Raw genomic sequence first — 19,657 nt, forward strand, 5'->3', positions numbered from 1 at the left:
AAGGGAAAGGTATTGAAGAGATATTGAGCGTCAGCATGTTTCATCCTGACCTTTAAGTGTAGTTTTTTTAATACTTAACCATGATCACTGTCTCTATCCCAAACCTTTCGTTCTTTTTGCTCACTTAAACATGGCTATAAAAACAATGTGTTTTTTTTTTAATTGCTTTTAATTAATAATATAATGAAAACACATGGAATACCTTGACTTGCAGTGACGCTCAGTGTGAACATTTTGTGTTGGCACTGAACAGTTCAAGATCAATAAATGTTTCATAATTTATGTTGAAAACAAAGGTCCAAAAAATGCTGATGCAAATGAGTTGTGTTTAAATGTATTTTTAGAAGACAGGGTTGCCTGCTTGTATATGTCATTTTTAGTATTTGTGCTTTTAAAGGAATGTGTAGATGATCTGATAGATCTTATACTAATAAATTAGTAAGTGAGGCAGTGTTGTTTCCTCTGAAGACTGTTGATGAATGAGCGCCAGTGTTGTGTAGGGAGTTGTCAAACAACTTTTTATTTTCCGTCAACCAGTCCCAGGAGTGAAGCTGTCTTCGTTGGATGTCTATCAACATCTCCTCTGTGCCCTGGCTACTCATTTATTCATGCCTTATCAATAACTGAAGCCTCGGGGGTGGGGGTTGACTCAGAAACACACTACCTTCAGCATCACTACGCCACCTTTGATTTACATAACTGAAGAAATAAATTGACATGTTGATTGGCAGGTGAATTAAATGGCTGTGCCAGCACCACAGCTGTGAGAACACACACACACACACACACAGAGTGCACAACAGCACGGCCTACAGTGTTGTCAGCTAGTAATCATGAATTTATGAGCACCGACTGGCACACAAATAGCATGTGCACATGTAGCGAAGAAACGCAGGCATTGACTCATACACACTCACATTTGTGTACATACACAAGCAAACCCCAGCGCGCACACACACACACACACACACACACACACACACACACACACACACACACAAGGTGTTATTCCTTAATGAGCAGATACATTAAACAGCATCATGGGAGAACCAATAAATACCCAGCCAATCGCTCTTAAAGAGGAGAGAGGGAAGTGAGCTAATCTTCTGAGCACTGCTGTCCCTGTCAGCTTAGAGGGGGGTGGGTGGGAGGAAGTAAGCGAGAGCACCGTATCAGCACCATCACTGGCTGTTTCCTTTTGCTTTTCATTTGGACTGCAAATAAATAAATTGCGAACAGTTTTCCACTACACCGAACTAGCTATAAACTAATCAGCCTCTTAATCGGCACAATGATAAATAAGATAACTCTACCCACTGCTGTGTTTTCAAATTGCCTATTCATCTACAGGGCAGGCTTTAGGAAAGAGAGTTAGTGCAGGGGCTGTGCTTCATAGTCACATAATGTCATTTAAACAGTGTTTTCTGCGCTGTATTTCTTCACGTTAATGGTGCTTCTGTGTCAGCTTTGACATCTCTGTTGGAAACATAAACCAGATCACATCTGTAGTAATCAGAGAACACCTATAGTATTATTACAGTGGTTGTTTGTTTATTGTGAGTACGGGTGCATTGTTTGATACGCTGTGATTCTGTCATGAAATGAAAACAAGGAGGAACCAAGCTGTGAATAGGAGTCTGCAGGAGGAATGACAAAAGTGTATTTATACAGTTTAGTCATTCCTCCCACAGTAAATATAATATTAAAACACCGTATGTTCTTTTAGGCTTTTAGGACCTAGGGTCCTTTTCCAGACATGGAATAGGTCATTTTAACACTTATTTGGCCTTCGAAGGTTTAATTAATGACCACTGTGGGCATGAATGATGCCTGCTCCTATTTCTCACTGTGAAGCCCCGTAATAAAAATTCTCATTATTTTCATCATATATTAAAGAATTCTGCTGCTGCTGCTTACTTTCGACTGACCAACAGACCACAAGCAGCCAATGACAAAACTCTGAATTACTTTCCCATTTGCCCACATGTTGTATGTGAATATTTATGATGACATTAATGAAAAATAGAGGGAGGCAGCACTGGTCTGGTGTGGTTAATTAAACCACTTTTATTTTCTTTGTGTATGAGAGGTAATTATTACGTGATAAGGTAGAACAGTATGTGCATTTATTTATTATTATATGAGTATAGTTAACCTTTTTTTTACGACAGTGCAGTGACATTCAATTTAGACTTGTGCTGTGTTGGAAATGTCACTAGGTCAGATGTTATTCAGGCATGACACAGACTGTAAAATTGCAATCACATGATGCAGTGCACATTTCTGAAAGGGACCTGAAACTACTGCACATCAAGTGTTATTTGTGTTCCTGCCATGACATCAGCAGCCTGTTTTATATTCTGATGTCAGTGATGTCACCGGATGTCCAAAGCACAATTTATAAGTGCAGCTCTCAAAATGATGGGTAGACACAGAAATATAAAGTCACAGCAAGACAAAGTGCTGAAAGACAGTTCCCCCTGTACACAGCAATCATTACCTAATGCATTATTTCTGTGTTTATGCTGAATGTTGCCTGGTAGCTTGTTATTTAGGCTGCATTTTGCATATGATTCATCAAAATAAAGACATACTGCTTATAAGCAATATAAGAGCTTCTGTGACAAGACAGCTCAGTGTAGCCTTTCATCCTAATGGTGCTAGACACGTGTACAATGGTTTGATATACCACATAAATCTTTGACGTAGATGATAGTCAAAGGATTAAGATGGCAATGAAAGATCCTGATTGTCTGCTATGTCTCTTTAATGATTCATTTACAGCGGTATTGACATTGTAACCTCTCTGAAGAACAGGCTCATTCATCTGCTGTCTCAGATGATGCATATTAATCACATGAGTGACCTACCTAGGATACTGGGAAGTTGCAGCATTGCAAAGCATGTACATGTAGTTATTCAACTCTGTGTGTGTGTGCGTGCGTGCATGCGTGTATGTGTGCACGCACATGTAATCTTGTGAAGCAGAACCAGCAATGATAGCATGAGGGACACACACATGCCCTAGATAGTTGTTTGAACCTAATCTAGGCCATCCTCATTTCCCCTCGACACGTGACAAGCACCGCAGGTAGCAAGCTGTGGTACACACACACACACACACACACCCACACTTACACACAAGAGGAGACGCACAACTCCCACAAACAGACACCAAAACATTGCAGGAAGAGTAGAAAAACCTGCTGGAGACTGCAGAGCTGCAAAATCTGTTGCCTGTATAATGTTTCAGGGAAAGCTCTCTAATGGACCAGGGGAGACACTGACATCCATGAGGAAGAACACGGAGAGAGACAGAGAGATGGAGAGATATATCGCTAGAGAGAGAGAGAGAGAGAGAAAGAGAGAGAGAGAGGAAAAAGAAGAAGAAAGAGTGCAGGGTGAGGTAACTCAAGGACATTCTGCCTGCTGCTGTGCTTTGCTGCTACTGAGCATGCTGCAGACTAGCGAAAGCTTTGCTTTTGGGCGGTATTATGTAAGACCTTAGTGTGACAGACAGACAGATACACAGCAGATACACACTCACACAGACACAGACAAAGATTCATGTACACATGCCCAGACACATGCACCCAACACACATAGGCCAAACTGTGCTCAGACACACACACACGCAGAAAGACACACAGTGACCAACACACACAGGCGGGCACAAACACACACACTTGTAGATACACATTCAGAGCACGTAAATCTCAATTCACACTGAGCCTTGTGCTTGAAATTCCACTGCAGCCAGCCACAACTGATTAAGGCTCTTGTTCACCTCATTGGTGCAGAGACAGAATAAAATAGAACAAAATAAAAATATTGTACAATAAAGTTCAAACTGAATATGCAATTGTTCAAGCTGTCTGTTTAACATTTAATATCCTTTAAAGGAATAGTTTGACATCTAGGAAAAATATGCTTCTTAGCTTTCTTGTAGAGACTTAGATGAGAGGATTGATACCGCCTCTATCATCACTGTGAGGTTGCCCAGCAACCAGCAGTGACACCATGAAGTCACTGCACTTGGCAAAGTTTATAAATGAATTTTCATTTCTCTTTGTGAATAGATCAAACAAATTAGATATAATATGTTAATTAGTAAGATGTAGCGGTGTTGGCGGTGTTGAACTTTGGTTCGAGCCAGGCTAGCTGTTTCCTTCTGCTTCTAGTCCCTAATGCCATGCTAGGGAAATGCATGGCATTATGCTGGGGGTGATTAGATGATGCAAATATCTGCCTGAGTGTTGAATGTTTTTCTTTGTCTGTGTCAGAGAATCTTTCTCCAGTGATGTCAAGTAAACCATCACACTCTGCTTTTCTTTGTTAATCAGAAAATCATCAAACTCAATCAACATACTGTAGTATCATGAAGCGACGGACCCGAGGACCCCAACCTGTCAAATTTAAACGTGTTGTTCACACCGTAGCAAATACCAAAAGCATGAACACTTTTTATAATCGTATAGGCAGAACAAAATAAAGCTGCACTCCAGGGTCATTCCACTGTACATGGAGTTGCTGTGTGTCTCACAGTTGTGTCTGCTGAATCCAAAAACATGTCAGAGGTATTTCATTTTGAAGTTCAATCAGATGATGTTACAGTCGTTTGTCCTTGGATCAAAAATCCAAGCACACACTGAGCACACCATTTTATAACCATCTATAATGTCTCTGTATGTAGAGAATATGTGTTGAAATACCCCCTCATTAACATGTCAACCAATGATAATCACATAATAAGGGGTTAAACATTTTTTGAATCACAATATAATATTTTTTAAAACCATGCCATACTTATTATGATGAAAATATATTATATAACCCACTATTATCTGTCATTTGGCAGATGTGTTATTACACCATTATAAAAACAGAACAGCTTTTATGAAGTAAAATCACTATACAATTTTTATATTTTGACATAATTATGGCATTAAGAGGGTGCATTATGCATTTGGACCATTTACACAGACTTTTTTGTTTTCTTATATCCAAACAGCATTTCTAAGCAGCCCATTATGTTTAATGTCTTGCTCAAAATCACTATCAGTTGTGAGAGCCTGATGTCTCATCATCATGCACTCATTATAACTACATTATAACCTTTGTGAAGGTAGCACTCAGCGCAGGACTGTTGTGTCATACTGCATGCACATTGCCTAATAAACTGCCATTTGAGGATATATTCCTCATTGATTTTCCAAGAACAGATTTGAAACCTTCTGCTGACGGGTTCATTTCTCTACCCATAGGTGTTCAGAAGAAAAGAGAGACGACTCACCAAAGACAGTCCTGGCAGGGACGGACTCTCTGTTGAGCCAGAAAGACACTTGGGAGAGGATGACAGTCATGATGCAAGGTAAATATGTCTGGATCACAAAGTAACCAATTTTCCTCTTCAGGTGGAAGTGGGTTGTCATCACAACATACTCTCCTGTGGTCGGCAAACAAGTCAGAAAGTCAGAAAGAATGCACAGATAAACTTTATGCCTTTAAATATACATTCCGGACATCTATTGCACCTGTCCCTATAGTGTGAGGTGTTTTGGGTTTTTTTTCTAAATGGTTTGTTGTATTTCGCCCTTTGGTTTTATTGTAGTTGAGATTTATTGGCACAGTTATAGGTGTCATTTGTCAACAAACTCAATACTCAGGCGTGATCCATTTCATCAGTGCATTCAGGCTCAGTCTCAGAGAGAATACGGACGTCACAGGAACAGCACCAGGGTTTAAATCTTACTATAACAATATGTGGATTTCCAGGTTTTTCAGAGACATAAATAACTGCAACTAGTAAAAACAGAGTAATCGAATGATGCAAATATGTATCCTTATAGCTTATTTAATCAGGCTTGGTAGACATGGTGTCTTGGGAGCTTGTTGCTAATAAAGCAAAGCATGGATTGGGGCATAGGGCTGTCTTGAGCATTACTTTCTGTCAGCAGCGAGCATCACTGCAAACAGGTCACCCATTTTATGCTGTCACTAATTTTTGCCAGTATCAATGGACCAAAAAGAGGAGGTGGAAAAAAGACATAATGGCCAGTAGGGAAATAATGAATCTGGGACATAGCCTGTCATTTGTAAAGCAACAAACCAATGCCACTGATGATGCAGATGAACTGATGTGGTTGTCAAAATTTGCAGTTTCAAACCATTAATTTTTGCAGTGATGAATTATGAGGTTTTTCTTAGTGAACAATTAGGAGGACTATGTCATTGTGTGTGTGCTGAGCTCAAATCTGTCTGTGCTGCCTTGATTAGGGAATGTAGTGTGCACATTATACGTATCGAATTGTTGAATTTAAAATGCAAAACCACCCCAAAACATTTATTCATTTCACGGCAAACTCTATAATTAAGAGACTGCGGTAACCAAACTGAAGCCTACCTGTGCTGGACTGCACCACGCCAGAATCCACACTCTGCCCCATCAGATCATACTGGTTTAATCTGGAGCCATCCTCTGCCACCACCACAGACTGGGCAGCGCCTCTGGTCCACACATACACCACTTCAGCTCGAGTGTAGGCATCTGGCGAGGACGAATAGAGTGAAAAGTCATGAATTATTTTGCTGCTGGTTGTCTCTCGTCATGTACTGCCTCGAAGGTTGTATTTTTGGAGCTGCTAGGGATGCCAGGTGGAAAAAAAAAAAAAAAGACAAATCTGGAATTGGGTCTTCCACTAAACTTTGTCTTCCCTCATCTCATTTTGTCTCATCTTGTCTTCTCTCATCTTGTCTACTTTGCTTTCATCCCACTTCTACCTGTCTTGTCTCATTTGCCATTTAAGCATATTATCCTTTTCTTTCACCTTGTTAGAGGCGTCTGCTAGACTCATCTCCTCTGTTTTATCCCATCATTTTTTCATATATTTTGTTTTTTCTCGTCAAACATTTTCTCATTTGATCACGTGATGCAGTGTCATGCTACATCGTGTCACTCCTCAGCTTATAGGAAAAACCAAACAAACAACATCCCAACAGGACAACATGACCTTAAAACAGCCTAGTCAGTCTTTCCTTCCCTCCGGCCACCCAACCTGTCAAAGCTGCGGTGTGGCTCGACCACTGCAGAGGAAAGGATGGCTCGACTGCAGACTGCAGCATAAGGGAGAGAGCTCATCACTGAAATATTTAGGGAGTGAGTTCAATTTAAAGGGGGTTGAGGCTCAGTCCTCTCACTCACGCTGTGCAGCTGTCTCAAGGATGGCAGAGAGACACGTTCACTACTCTGTTTCGCATTTGCTTTGCTTTCTCGCTCTCCCCTGTAGTTTCTCCTCCCCTTCTCTATTCTTGTCTCCACCCTCCATCATTCTTTCTCTTGTTATGTCTTCTCAAGGATGATGCAGGGTAGGGGTAGCTGTCAGCGGTGAGCAGCTGGTGTGATGCTCTGGAAATATTACAGAGAGTGCTGCCTTGGATAAACACAGGTCTGTGTGCTGCATGCCTGCCAGGGTCTTGCAGGGTCTTGCAGGGCCTGGCGGGGTTGAATGGAGGGGACCAGAGGGGCCTTGGAGGACAGCTCCTCTGGGAGAACAGCTGTTACCACGCTGTCATTCCTTATCAGGGACTGGTGCTGGGGTCGTGCTTCCAGTTGGATGAGGTAGTGACAGCATGGCAGAGAGGCGTGTGTGTGTGTGTGTGTGTGTGTGTCTGTGTGTGGGTCTGTGTGTGTGTCTGTGTGGTGTGCTCATGAGCATTTACATGTATGTATGTAGGGTTGTGTATTACACTTACAGCTGCCAAACTTCAGTGGACAAGCATGGGCATCCATAGGGAAGTCCTCCAGGTGCATGGGGCATTCTGCCCTTACTGTAAGCCTAGAGAGATTCACACAGTTATGGACAGTGAATTAGAACAGAGCATGTGGAAAGCCAGGAGGAAAGAAAACATGAGGGAGAGGGACTGAAAGAACTGAGGGGCAATGAATGATCAGCACAGTGAACCACCAGGAACATGTGATGTACTATTATTTCAGGTCAGATACAGTCAAACTGCAGCTACTTCTCTCCAAACCAACAGCAACGCTCCAGTTCCCTTTAGTGTGGGTTTCTATTTTCTGACAGCCTGGTGAAAAACAGCATGTCAGGCCACCCGTGACACACTAATCTCCCATCCATCCCTCATCTCGCTCATCTGTGACAGCAATATGGGCTCCGTCGCTACCCCCTCCCCCTGCTAGTAAACATGCTAAAACAAATGTTTTACGATCCTTGCCTTAGACATCTCACACTGTGGTGTGCAGTGAGGTTTTTCACTGTCTTTAAGGGTCTTATTTACCTGCCCTCCGCTGAAGGCTTCTGAAGCGCTATGCGTAGCTCTAAACTCAGCCCAGCTAGCTGTACAACTTATCTCACTGCTCGCAACCGTCAGGTAGCATCCCCAGTGTAATTAATCATGACGGGATAAAACGGTTTTATTTTTCCTGATTGACATTACAATGGAAAAATGACAAATTGTAATAAAAATGTACAATATGTGATACACAAGACTTATAAATGCCTGGCCATAATCTCTAAAGAACAATAAAACTGTAGTATATAGAAATAGAAGTACAAATCTAGTAGTGAAGTAAATCATCTTTGTGAAAAAATAACACCATATGTAGCACTATAAAGTGGAGGTTTGATGGTTTTTCACAGTTCAACAGGGTAGAAGCAAAACACCTCAGTTACCTAGAAAATGCTTCAGAGGTTGGTGTTTTGTCATTTAAAAGATAAAACTGGTAATTTTCTTTCTTTTTTTTAAAAATTATTTATATTTTTCAATTCAGATAACATAGATGCAGTGTACCCTCAGCCTGCCTTCCTCTTCAACAAATGATGTGTGCTGATATTAAAACGACTCAAGGTTCTCTGCCTTTCCTGGAAGTTCACAAACATAACCCGACCCAATCCTCGAACAACAGGGCAGCCTACCTCATGGTATACAGCAGCGTGCCTTCCTCTGTAATCCGCAGCAGCTTGTTTGGCATTGTCATGTTATGGGCCACTGACTTCTTGCCATTGTGGAAGAAGGTATCAGGGGTCCAGATCTTGCTGGCCATCAGGTTGTTGAGACGCAGCACGGCCATTGGGCCTTTGAACTTTAATCTTTCGTCCTTCCAGCTCTGTCTGAAGAAGACATCAATGGTGTACTCCTACAGGTGGATGGCAAGAAGCAGGGAAAAAGAGAAGTCAATAAAGAAAGAGAAAAAAGATAAAAGAGAGAAAGCCAGACCCCCACACAGTAGCAGTTTCCTACCTTTATCTCCCACTTGGGGAAGATGCTGAGTAATCCAACCTTATTTTTCCTTTCCGCCCTTTTTGTATTCTTACATTTTCCTTTTTCCTCCCTTGTGTCACTATTCTTGGCCTAGTTTCGCTGCTGGTAACTGTCTCTTCATGTTAAAGGCTTTGGCAGGGAGGATCTAGTGGATGGAGGTGCATGGTTTTCTGGCTCGTTTCTTTTCTAAAAGAATGCCTCCATTGTTAGAGCACAGTAACTGATCTCTTTTTTTTTTTTTTTTACATAGCAACACAGTATGTGTGGTTGCATTTCCATGTTCTTGCATTTTATTATTTACATAATTGTGGTCTGGTCAGTTTAATGGCCTATGTGGAAATGGGGGATCATTTGGTATTTGGTCATTTGGTATTGTATTGTTAGGTAAGTCCTGAAAATGACTATTATTTGCTTTTATCTTTGGGGAAACTTCTTTGCTCCGTAATCTAAATTACACCAGACACAAAAAGGAGGCACTGGACACTAAATTAGCAGGACATTTCATTTTTGAAGGCAGCTTATGACTATAGCTGAGAGCAGATTTTAATGGTTCCATATGACTGCTCAGCAGAGTAAAGGGAGCCAGTTAAAATTACTGTGCAGCCTGTTTTTTGTTCTCATTCCCCCTACTTTCCACTCGACCCGCGTAAGATAATTAGTTTGAGCCGAAACAGAGCTTCAAGGTAATAGTAGAGGATGGGGAAAGGCTGGAGATGGAGAAAATGTTCTTCGGTTCTTCCTTCTGGCCTTAACACAGCAGCAAAACAGTCCTGCCTTGCATGTCAGCCAGTGCAATTAACTGACATTATGTCAAGTAGAGTACACACACTTCACGTGCATATAACAGGAGTCTTTTTTTTTTTTTTTCCCCCAAGTGGTAAAAGTGTGGCAGTGAGATATTTGGATGAGTTTAATTGGTTTCCAGTGCATGGAGTAAAGATCAGATGCTGGCGTTGGAACAGCCTGCAGCTTTTTTTTTTTTTTTATGTATCATATTAAAGACGACTATAAAGAAGACATGAAAGTGGAGGGCTGAACCTCAATATCCACATGTTTCTTAGCTTCAGATTTTTCAGTAGACAGATAAGCATGTGAATAGTTCTGAAAAATAATACTCCTCATACAAGCTAAATAAGCAAATATTTAACACTGTTCTCACTAGTATTTCGCCACAAATAAACAGTATTTGGGGTCAGTGTTCACATCATATTTCAGCATGTGCATAAAAGTCACATGCAGTCGTATTTACAAGCAGGGGTGGCTTTTATGTAGAATGGGATTATGAACCATAACCAGAAAATACATTTCACACATATGACAGTTTTATAAACACATCAGTATTTAATGGGATGAATCAAATTAAATAAATATTTTACAGCTTTGGGACCCCTGTCTTCTAAGCAGAGAGGTTCGACGACGGGGGTGAGGGTGGGAGTGACATTTACAGAGGCGAAGAGTCTTACCATGTCATGGTCCGAAACTGGCCCAATACTAGTCACGAAAATGTCAGTCTTGACTTCAGTTACACGCTCTGTTGAAGCAGGAAATTGCCAGAGTGAGTGACTATCAGTGGCATTCATTAGCGCCTAACTACCTGTTAATGTAAAACCACCTGGCTATAGCATCTCATCCATTCAGCATTATTTTTAGCATTTAGACACATCCACACACACACACACACATTGGAAGAAAAAAACAAAAACAAAACACTACCATAAAAATGCCCATTTTGGATGTCGATAACCATTTCTGCTAGTATTGGTTTCAGTGTCAGCTCCATTACCCGGACAGTAGTAATAAATTCGTGCATTGCTATATTACTGAAAATATGCCACTCTGGTCCCATGATACTGATAGCCAAAATGGGTCCACTGGGGATTCATTTGGAAGGGCTAACGGAGACTCTGTGCGTGTGTGTGTGTGGCGGAGGGTTCATTCCTTGTGAATCTGAAACTGGAATATGACAGCATGATTTATGAATGATACCCATCATAATCCATAATTTCTTCCCCTCGGCTGCTGAACTTGTAGCAGGCCAGGTTTTATTCGCCTGTCTGTTTGATGCCTGCTGCATCACACTGCGCGATCCTCAGTGTCCTTCACACACCAATTCTCACATTATCTCACCCTCTTTTCTCTTTTACTCTCTGTTTCTGTCTCTTTGTCCATTTCTCTCATTTTCCATTTCGATATTTGCCTCTTAGTCTCCCAGCCATTTTGTTTCTCTCGCTAACAATGGACAGTTGAGAATTGGTGCCCACACATATATTACAACTCTTGGCTTTATGACAATTCGCTGTTTCACAAAAACAGCAGGTGAAGAATGAGTCTACAATTCTTCCTTTTAATTGTCACACAAAAATCTGACACTGAAAGCAAACCCACCTCCATAAGATATCTTTCTGTGCAGCTGTGCGGATAGTGAGCTATTTGTTGGAGTCTTTTGCATCATATTTGCATATGTGAGAAAAAAAAGAGATTCAAACAGTCACCATGAGAGAGAAAAATACATTCAATGACTTGGGTTTACTGACCTCCTAGTCCTGGCCTGAGGCGATTGTCATAGCCATCCAGAAGGCTGTCTAAGATCTTGGTGAACACTGTAGTGTTATCTTTCTGTTCATCTGTCATGCCGTTCTGCCCAGAGCTGGCAAAGCAAAGGAGAAGATTTAAAGTCACAGCTAGAGTCCAACACCACAGTCAAAACTGCCAAAAGAGTAAGAAAAAACTCTGAATATGAACCATATATCAAAGACAAAAAAAGAGAGGAGCGCTGCTCTGTAGTTAGCAAAAAATCTTTGTTGAAGTGCATGAACAGCACGGACTGTATCATGAATCACATCGTGAAAATAATGGACAAGAAAAGTCTGTCAAACCTTGTATGACACTGACGCACTTTGTTGTTGTTGCCAATTTAACAATTCACAATGTGTGACCATAAGGTTTTAGATCACATTGAGATGAGATCAATAAGAAAGCAATTGTACAGAGATAGACTGGAAAGGAAAATATCCCACAAGACCAAACTATCCTGTATTATACCTTTGTAAAAAATCTTTATTTTTAGTAACATGTTTGTAAGTGATTAAGTTATTTGTCATCACAGGGATGTAAAACTGGGCATGCACAGAACACATGTGAATGCCCACACACCCCCACGTGTAGAAATAATCTCACAGAGAAAGAATAGAGAAATCATAATACATTATTTATACCTTAATACGGTCTTTTAGACCACACAGGCCTTGCTGAATGTGCTGTTTGAACAACATGAAACAAAACGCTTAGAGCAACGCCGGATTGTGAGAGCAGAGTTTGCAGCATCTCCACACATTAATATTTCAACAGACTCATAATCAGAAATACAGCAACTAATTACACTGTGCATCATTCAGGCAACATATGACAGGAATATTGTGTGTGTGTGCGCGTGTTTGTGTGTGTGCGCACGTGCATGTGCTTGTTTGTATATCTCAATCAATGCATGCATGTACTGTAGGCTCAGGGTCTGTGCGCATATGCAAGCCTGTATACATATTCATGCATATGTTTGCATGTGTGATAACGCTGATAATACCCTGATGAAAGTCTTAACAATGCATTGTACGCCGCTCAGCAATCATCCACTCTCCCTCTTTTTACAGCCAATAGCGTTTGGCTTGATTGCATGCTAAATAAACAGCGAGTGTTTGGAAACAAGCTCTGCAAGCCGAATGGCTCCAAGGAGAGGGAGAGGTCATCAAGATTAGTTAGCAGGGACCTGGAACGGGAGTGAAGGAAAAGTAGGAGGGATGGCAAGCAGGAGGGAGAGTGGCGTCTGGGAAAAAAAAAAACGTGCAAGAAAAGCTCGAAAGACAAGACAAAGAAGAGGAAAAAAAAGATGGAGATAACAGAGATGAAGCGGGGGGAGATAAAAGGCGGAAAAGAGAGGTTAAGAAGAGGGGAGGATGCTGTTTAGTGAAACTGGGGATTGGCGTTTTACAGAGGCGCAGCTCACATCCAGAACTGAGGGACTAGCTTTGAATGTGAGCTGCTAAACATTTTGCTTTCTAAATAAGGACGCTCGATCCGCGTCACACATGGATTTGTATAAAAGGGTTAATTCACATCTCTCTGCCTCCAATTTCTCTTAATTCGCAAGCCTCACTCTATCTGCCATTAAAAAAAGAAAAAAAAAAATCTCTGAAAGGCAATGGAACTGTAGGAACTGTGATGAGCTATTTTGTTTTGCATCAGTCTCGGAGGTAACAGCTTTGGAAATACTCAAATTCAAAACTATAATTAATCTGTTTTGTTCAGGTCTGGGATGCCAATTATATGTATAAATACAGGAAGCAAAATTGCATCCATGGGACGTCAGCTGAGCCCAAAATAAAACACAACCTCCTTTTTCCTATCTTCTTAATATTCTTACTTTCAGCATTTACTTTTCAATTTGCCAAATCAGAGGAGTTTTTGGTCTGCCCCAAGGGTTATAGTCATCTACAGTCTCCACCAATGCAGAAAACTAGCCCAGTCTTCCCTTCGCTCTCTCAAGTTCACTAATAAAAAAAATAAAATAAAAAAAATACAAGGAAAAGAAAATCCATCCTTTCAAGTAATTGATAATTAGTGCAAGTGTGACGGAAATTGTTGGCACAGTATTTGTCGATGCATTTCTTGAATGACTCTTCGTTTTATTTCCCCTCTGTTCAAGATATCAACAAGTCAGATGAGTTATTTTCACTCACAGGTATAAATTGAATAATGTGGCATATATCTTTTTTTTTTTTTTTCAGACATTTTTTTACAGTGTATACGGGGAAACATGGGTGGTGAAGGGGTGGGGTGGGGTGGGGGTGGGGGTTAGGGGTGCATACCCCAGAAAGGAAAAGAAAATGGAGAGGAAAGAGGTGCTGTGGAAGAATACACATGTTTATCAGCCAGGGGCCACCTCCTCATAAAACATTGTACACCATCCCCATCTACAGGTCATCTGAACAGCAACAGTGCCGTTCACACTCTCTCCAATGTCTCTCTGCCAATGTCTCTCTCTCTCCTTTTCTCTCGCTCTCTTTCGTCACTCGGATATCTAATTATAAGGCAATTTCTTTCATTGGAAGCATACTGTAGCACAGTGCTTGGTTTTCCTGATTACCGTGTCTTGCTGAAATCCCCCAAGGTGTGTGTGTACAGTATGTGTATGTGATTCCTCATTTGACTTAAAGAAGGGAACTGGATTCTACAGTAAATCTTTGGGCGATAATTGCTTTGCACTTTGCGGTGACAGTTCCTCCGTAAAGTAATCAGTACTTTTACATTTTCTCTGATGTGCTCAACGTGCGGCACATCAAACTCAGTAAATCAGACCCTCCATTTGCTAGTCACTACATCTCAAACCCTAAGCTACAGCTGCGATTAATCAATTAGATCAAATCAGTGTGCAATCATGGCATAGCGCAGAGCATCATAAATTTAAAATAGGGCACATTCCATCTGTGTTCTGCACGTACGCAGGACGTGTGAGCTGAAACATGCACTGTATACGTTATGGATGTGTGTTTTCGTGGTGTAGCTGTTGTCACAGAGAGAGAAGCAAGCTGGACCATCTCAAGACATCGCCACTGAAGACAACTGTCTGTGACAGTTCCACTGAATTATTCAACCGTGCAGAAAAGCCCAATCCCCTCGGTCTCTCCAGGATTCTCCAGAAGAGCCACAGTGGGACGAGTGCTCATGCAGTTGAAGGATTCTGCTTTAGGTGTTGTTGTTTTTCTCGTAATTGCGAATGTTTAACTGGTCTGCACGTTTATGTAATCCAAGGAGTGGAGTCAGATTGTGATGTTGAGAGGTATGCTACACATGAATTGCTGCCGAGCGTTTGAATCATGTAGGAATTAATGCAGCTGCAGTCACATGACAGTGGATCTTATTGCTGTCGTTTCATATCCAATCATCCACCTTCTTCCTCTCTCTGTTTTCCTGTTTCTGGTTTGGTGACATCTGACACGTCGGTGTTGACATTGAGAAGTGTGTCTGTTCATCGACCTTACCAATCCCCTCAGCCACTGTCAAAAATGTGCACAAATCTGTGCCAAATATCACAGTGCAACACACTTCATCTACTGTACACAGCCCAGGACTGAAAACTGAGAACGTAGATGTTGTCCCAAAAGGCTACTGAACCGAAAAAGTGTAACACTATTGTAATGTGGATTGTGGCTATTTTGGCTCCTCATCTCCTCTCTCTGTATTGCACTTCTTATTACCACTGTGCAATTATAGACGTGGAGGTGTCCTGTGGGGATGCCCCAGTTACAACCACATTGAATATGCTCTGTAAGAGTGTAACCCAATAAACCAAGCAATAGCCAAGAAGACAGACTATCATCCCGGCAATTGTACCACTGGTTGCCTCCTTGGCTGGCTGACTAACTGACTGTTTTACTGACATATGTTTTAGCCAGCTGACCATTTGGCAAGCGCTGAGACCAGTATTAAAAGATGACCGTCCTCCTCCACAAAATTGCATTTAATATTATGCCCAGTCCAGTGTGGTCGCCACAGTCTGTCCCCCAAATGTCACCATGTGTAATTACACTGTCCCAGTAATAGCTTGACCATATAGGCAACACTTAGACCTGTCTCAAACTCTGCGTAAGGCTCCAAATTGAGTGACACGAGCAGCGTGCATGACATGTACAGATTTCATACATTTAGAATTGCCCAGTGTTAAACACAGACAGGTACGCATTTGTGAAATAAAGTTCGTTCTTACCTTTTCCCACCCAGTACGCTGTTGGCGACAAGCAAGCAAGCCCACAGACACAGAAAGGCCGTCCTGCTCCGTCCACACATAGTTGCAATATGAGGACCTTTCACTGCTGGAGGTCAAAGAGAGAGAGAGAAGGAGTGAACATCATTACACCAAGTCATATGAGCCAGTGATCCACCATGAACCCAACATTTCATCCCATCAGGTGTCAATAAACATGTAAATATGCTAAGACAACAACAGCCAGCATGGCGGGGGGGGGGGGCTCTGAGGGAGACCTTGTCCCTATAGAAATGCTTTATGTGGTTAAGGCTTAAGGTTTTTGGTGCTGGTTGTGAACATTTCTCACAGATGCACTGACAGCACATGAATCAGACCAAATGGCCTTGCCTCATGCATTGGGCCCATCACATGCCACTTGACACACGCATATATCCCCTCAAAGATTTCACATCATCATTTTGAATTAGCTGTCACGTTGACAGATGCATATTTTTCCACCCTAACTATGCAGGGGACCGAACTGAAATAGCTCCTCAGCTTATGGGCGATGAGGATAGGGAGCCAGTGTAAATACGACTTTCATAACTGACACTCAGTGCACACGCATATGGTATGGCTGCAGCTGTAGCGCAAAATAATTAAGAAGAAATAACAAGGCATCACATCATCGACCACATAACACCCCGTGTGAGCTTGTAGCACCTGTACACAGCCTCCTCTAATACCCTGCAATGTGAAACGCGGCGGTACCGCAATATCAAACCAAATCCCCTAAAATAAGAGCATTTGCTTCCTCCTTAATCATCAAGCTATGATGTCAGCCGGGTCATAAAGTATGTAAGCAATAGTCTGCGCTGTTGTGCATGCAAATCACACTGCTCAGATTCACAGTCCAATTTTTTTGAAAGCATAATCGATGTGTCCATGACAGGACCAATTACTTACTTATATAAAAACGGCGCTAAAGCAGTATTTCATAAACGACCACAAAATCCTGCCACATAGAAGACAATGCCCCTTCCAGTTGCTTGAGATGCTCCAAGGTGCGCTGTGAGCGGATGGGAGTCGGTGGGGACAAACAATGCTCAGTTAAAATAAAATCAAAATCAAATAAATCCTCTGGTTGACAAGGATTTGACAAAGCGGGGATGATGCAGATTAACGAATGGGGGGGGAGAAAATCCCGCACAAGCACACTTTCTAAGTTATTCAGAGGAAATGTCACCCTCTCCTCTACAGTATATGGAATACATTTGAGCTGGGTAGGAATTTAGCATGCAACTGGCATCCCCGCAAGGCTGCTCTAAATACATGCATGGCGATCCAATTCGTGCGTGGCGGAGTAATTAAGCAAATGCGCGCTGATGCTGTTTCATTCGGAGCGCTGTCCGTGGTGCTGGAGCCAGCCTGCTTCCCGTTAAAGGCATCAAACAGCTCTCGTTTGCCATAAAATGCCCCTCAATCGGTCTTCATTTCGACGGCAAACTCCCCCCTTTCTCCCCCAGTAAAACTCGTCTTCGATTCTAGCGGTGTCCAGCAACACAAACCATCACCTCCTAAATCCGAGCGTTACTCCCCTCTCCCCTTCCTTCTTCTGCCTGATAGAAAGAGGCGATGAAAATGGGAGAAAATCACTTACAGCAGATGACTCGGGGTATATTCGGTGTCCGCTGCCTATATCCTCAAACTTTTGTGAATATCTTTTCTAGCCGGACTGAATGAGAGAGAGAGAGAGAGAGAGAAAAAAAAAAAAATCCTCTGTGATCTCAGATCTGACGAATTTTAGCTTGAGGCTGGAGAAGCGGCTGCTGACGATATGCGCAGGTCTCTCTCACTGTTCATTGGTGGTGCTGTAGTGAGTTGAACTCTCTCAGTCTGTCAGCAACACACACACACACACACACAAAAAAAAAAAAAAAAAAAGGAGGAAAGAAAATGTTCTACTAAACTAGCAAATCTGGACTGTGTACCCAGGTGTCTGTCCAAAATATACGTTTTATCTCATCGACCTGCCTGTAATTAAAGCGCATGGCACACAGGCTGTGTCCAAGCGCAGAGCTTTTTTTATTTCACAATAGGCTGTACCAACCTAATATAAAGACTAGCCCGCCCATTTTATATGCAGCACAATTTAACTTCCACTGCTGTCGCCCTAATCTCTTTTCAGTGGCTGCTAAATAAAAATCCTCTTACATTTTCAACTGGGATCCCTTGTTTTGTTTTTTTTTTTTTCTCCCCCCATCGCGCTTTCTCTGCCTCTCTCCCTGACTCCTACGTGATGATTTTCCAAGGAGATAAAACTGACATTTATCGAAAAGACTCGTCTCGCCGCCAAATCGTCTGTGTGCATCTTATGGACGAGAGCAGCAGTCACACAACGCGCAGTAGTACTTGCGATGAAGGGAAAATAGCGAGAATTAAACCCGAGTGGGTTACACGGCTCGGATACGCGCGCACACAAGCAGGGAAAAGGCACCTCCAAAATATATATATATATATATATTTTTTTTTAAAAAGAAAATCGTGTTCCCTCACCGGCTTGCACTGATGAGACGAGCCTCTCTCTGCAATAAAAAAAATCCTCCTCGAATCACTCACCGTCTCCTAAAATCCCACGTTTCGCATCGAGACAACAGCACTGTGTCTCTGTTTACAGCCCAAATATTCTGCTGCTACAGCCGCGCCACTCCAGACTGAGCTGAGCACGGCGAGGAGCGCTGAGCTGCGTGCATCTGCAAGGGAGGAAAAAAAAAAAAAAAAGAGAGGAAAAAAAAAAAAAAAAAAAAAGGGCTGATGATACCCAGCGTATATTTTTGTAGTCATCTGCGTATTTCAAGTTAAACTACAAATCAGAGGACATTTTCATCACCAAGGACTACAGTAGGAGGCATGAGAGGGAAACAAGGACATTCTTACTGGGCAGTTTATACCATGATCAGTGTAATTCATGACGGCACAAGCCTCCTATATGTCCTGGCTGTTGATCTGGGAATGCTTTTGACAGAGGAGCAACTCATTTTTCGCCTTCAGTTTTGACTGGGGGTTTATTTTCACCAGAGCAGGCAGAGTGAGCTGGCAGTGTAGTCACGTCAGTCTGGTCTGCAGTGCAACGTTTCCTCAGTGAGTGTGTGTGTGTGTGTGTGTGTGTTGCCTCCTCACGCGTGGTTAAAGTAGTGCATGTGCGTGATTAATTATGAGGGACATCATGGGCTCATATGCGCCTCTGTATTCAACAAGAATATCTATCTATCTATCTATTTCTCTATCAAAAAGGGACTTCTGTCCACTCTTTCTCTCCCTCCTCTTGCGCTCTGCTCACATTTCATCCTCATAACCTGATGCTGCAGGTGAACGCGCATATTTTAATAATCACAACAAGAAAAAATAAATAAATAAATAAAAAAAAGTCCAACAACCCCACCGAGCTCCTTCCGTGGAATTAATGCCATTGTGAGGCGAGCGGAGCGTCGTTTCAAGCTGCTCCCCTTCTCCTCTGGAAGCCGCCGCCGCCGCCGCCGCCGCATGTGACTCGCTCTGCCCGTGAGCGCGCGTGCACGTGCGAGCATGCATAAACAACACGTGCCCGCGTGCGTGTGCGCGTGTGCACGCCCGCGACGGATA

General features: G+C 42.2%; 1 protein-coding gene and 1 long non-coding RNA gene across 4 annotated transcripts in view; one reads left to right on the forward strand and one right to left on the reverse strand.

The window, feature by feature from the left end:
• The window catches only part of LOC139607435 (uncharacterized), a 306,610-nt gene extending 301,231 nt beyond the window's left edge, over positions 1 to 5,379 (forward strand). Inside the window, exon 4 of the long non-coding RNA XR_011684853.1 lies at positions 5,265 to 5,379. This is a non-coding gene — a long non-coding RNA (uncharacterized lncRNA). The remainder of the gene's footprint in view (positions 1 to 5,264) is intronic.
• gabra1 (gamma-aminobutyric acid type A receptor subunit alpha1) overlaps positions 1 to 18,772 on the reverse strand; it is a 28,938-nt gene extending 10,166 nt beyond the window's left edge. Inside the window, exons 1-8 of one of the 3 annotated variants that reach the window (XM_071460274.1) lie at positions 18,572 to 18,770; positions 16,037 to 16,142; positions 11,814 to 11,926; positions 10,743 to 10,810; positions 8,934 to 9,154; positions 7,753 to 7,835; positions 6,404 to 6,547; positions 5,294 to 5,446 (exon numbers count right to left, since the gene is read on the reverse strand). In XM_071460274.1, the coding sequence (XP_071316375.1) occupies positions 5,294 to 5,446; positions 6,404 to 6,547; positions 7,753 to 7,835; positions 8,934 to 9,154; positions 10,743 to 10,810; positions 11,814 to 11,926; positions 16,037 to 16,116 (862 nt within the window). In that variant the 5' untranslated portion in view covers positions 16,117 to 16,142; positions 18,572 to 18,770. Of the gene's footprint in view, positions 1 to 5,293; positions 5,447 to 6,403; positions 6,548 to 7,752; positions 7,836 to 8,933; positions 9,155 to 10,742; positions 10,811 to 11,813; positions 11,927 to 16,036; positions 16,143 to 17,675; positions 17,870 to 18,571 lie in introns of those variants that run through there. The other 2 variants (XM_071460275.1, XM_071460276.1) reach the window with 2 other exon arrangements.
• Between the last annotated feature and the right edge of the window lie 885 nt (positions 18,773 to 19,657).

Source organism: Trachinotus anak, unplaced genomic scaffold, assembly GCF_046630095.1.
Source record: "Trachinotus anak isolate AG129_WGS33_773 ecotype Australia unplaced genomic scaffold, CSIRO_AGI_Tana_v1 ptg000024l, whole genome shotgun sequence".
Lineage (NCBI taxonomy): Eukaryota > Metazoa > Chordata > Actinopteri > Carangiformes > Carangidae > Trachinotus > Trachinotus anak.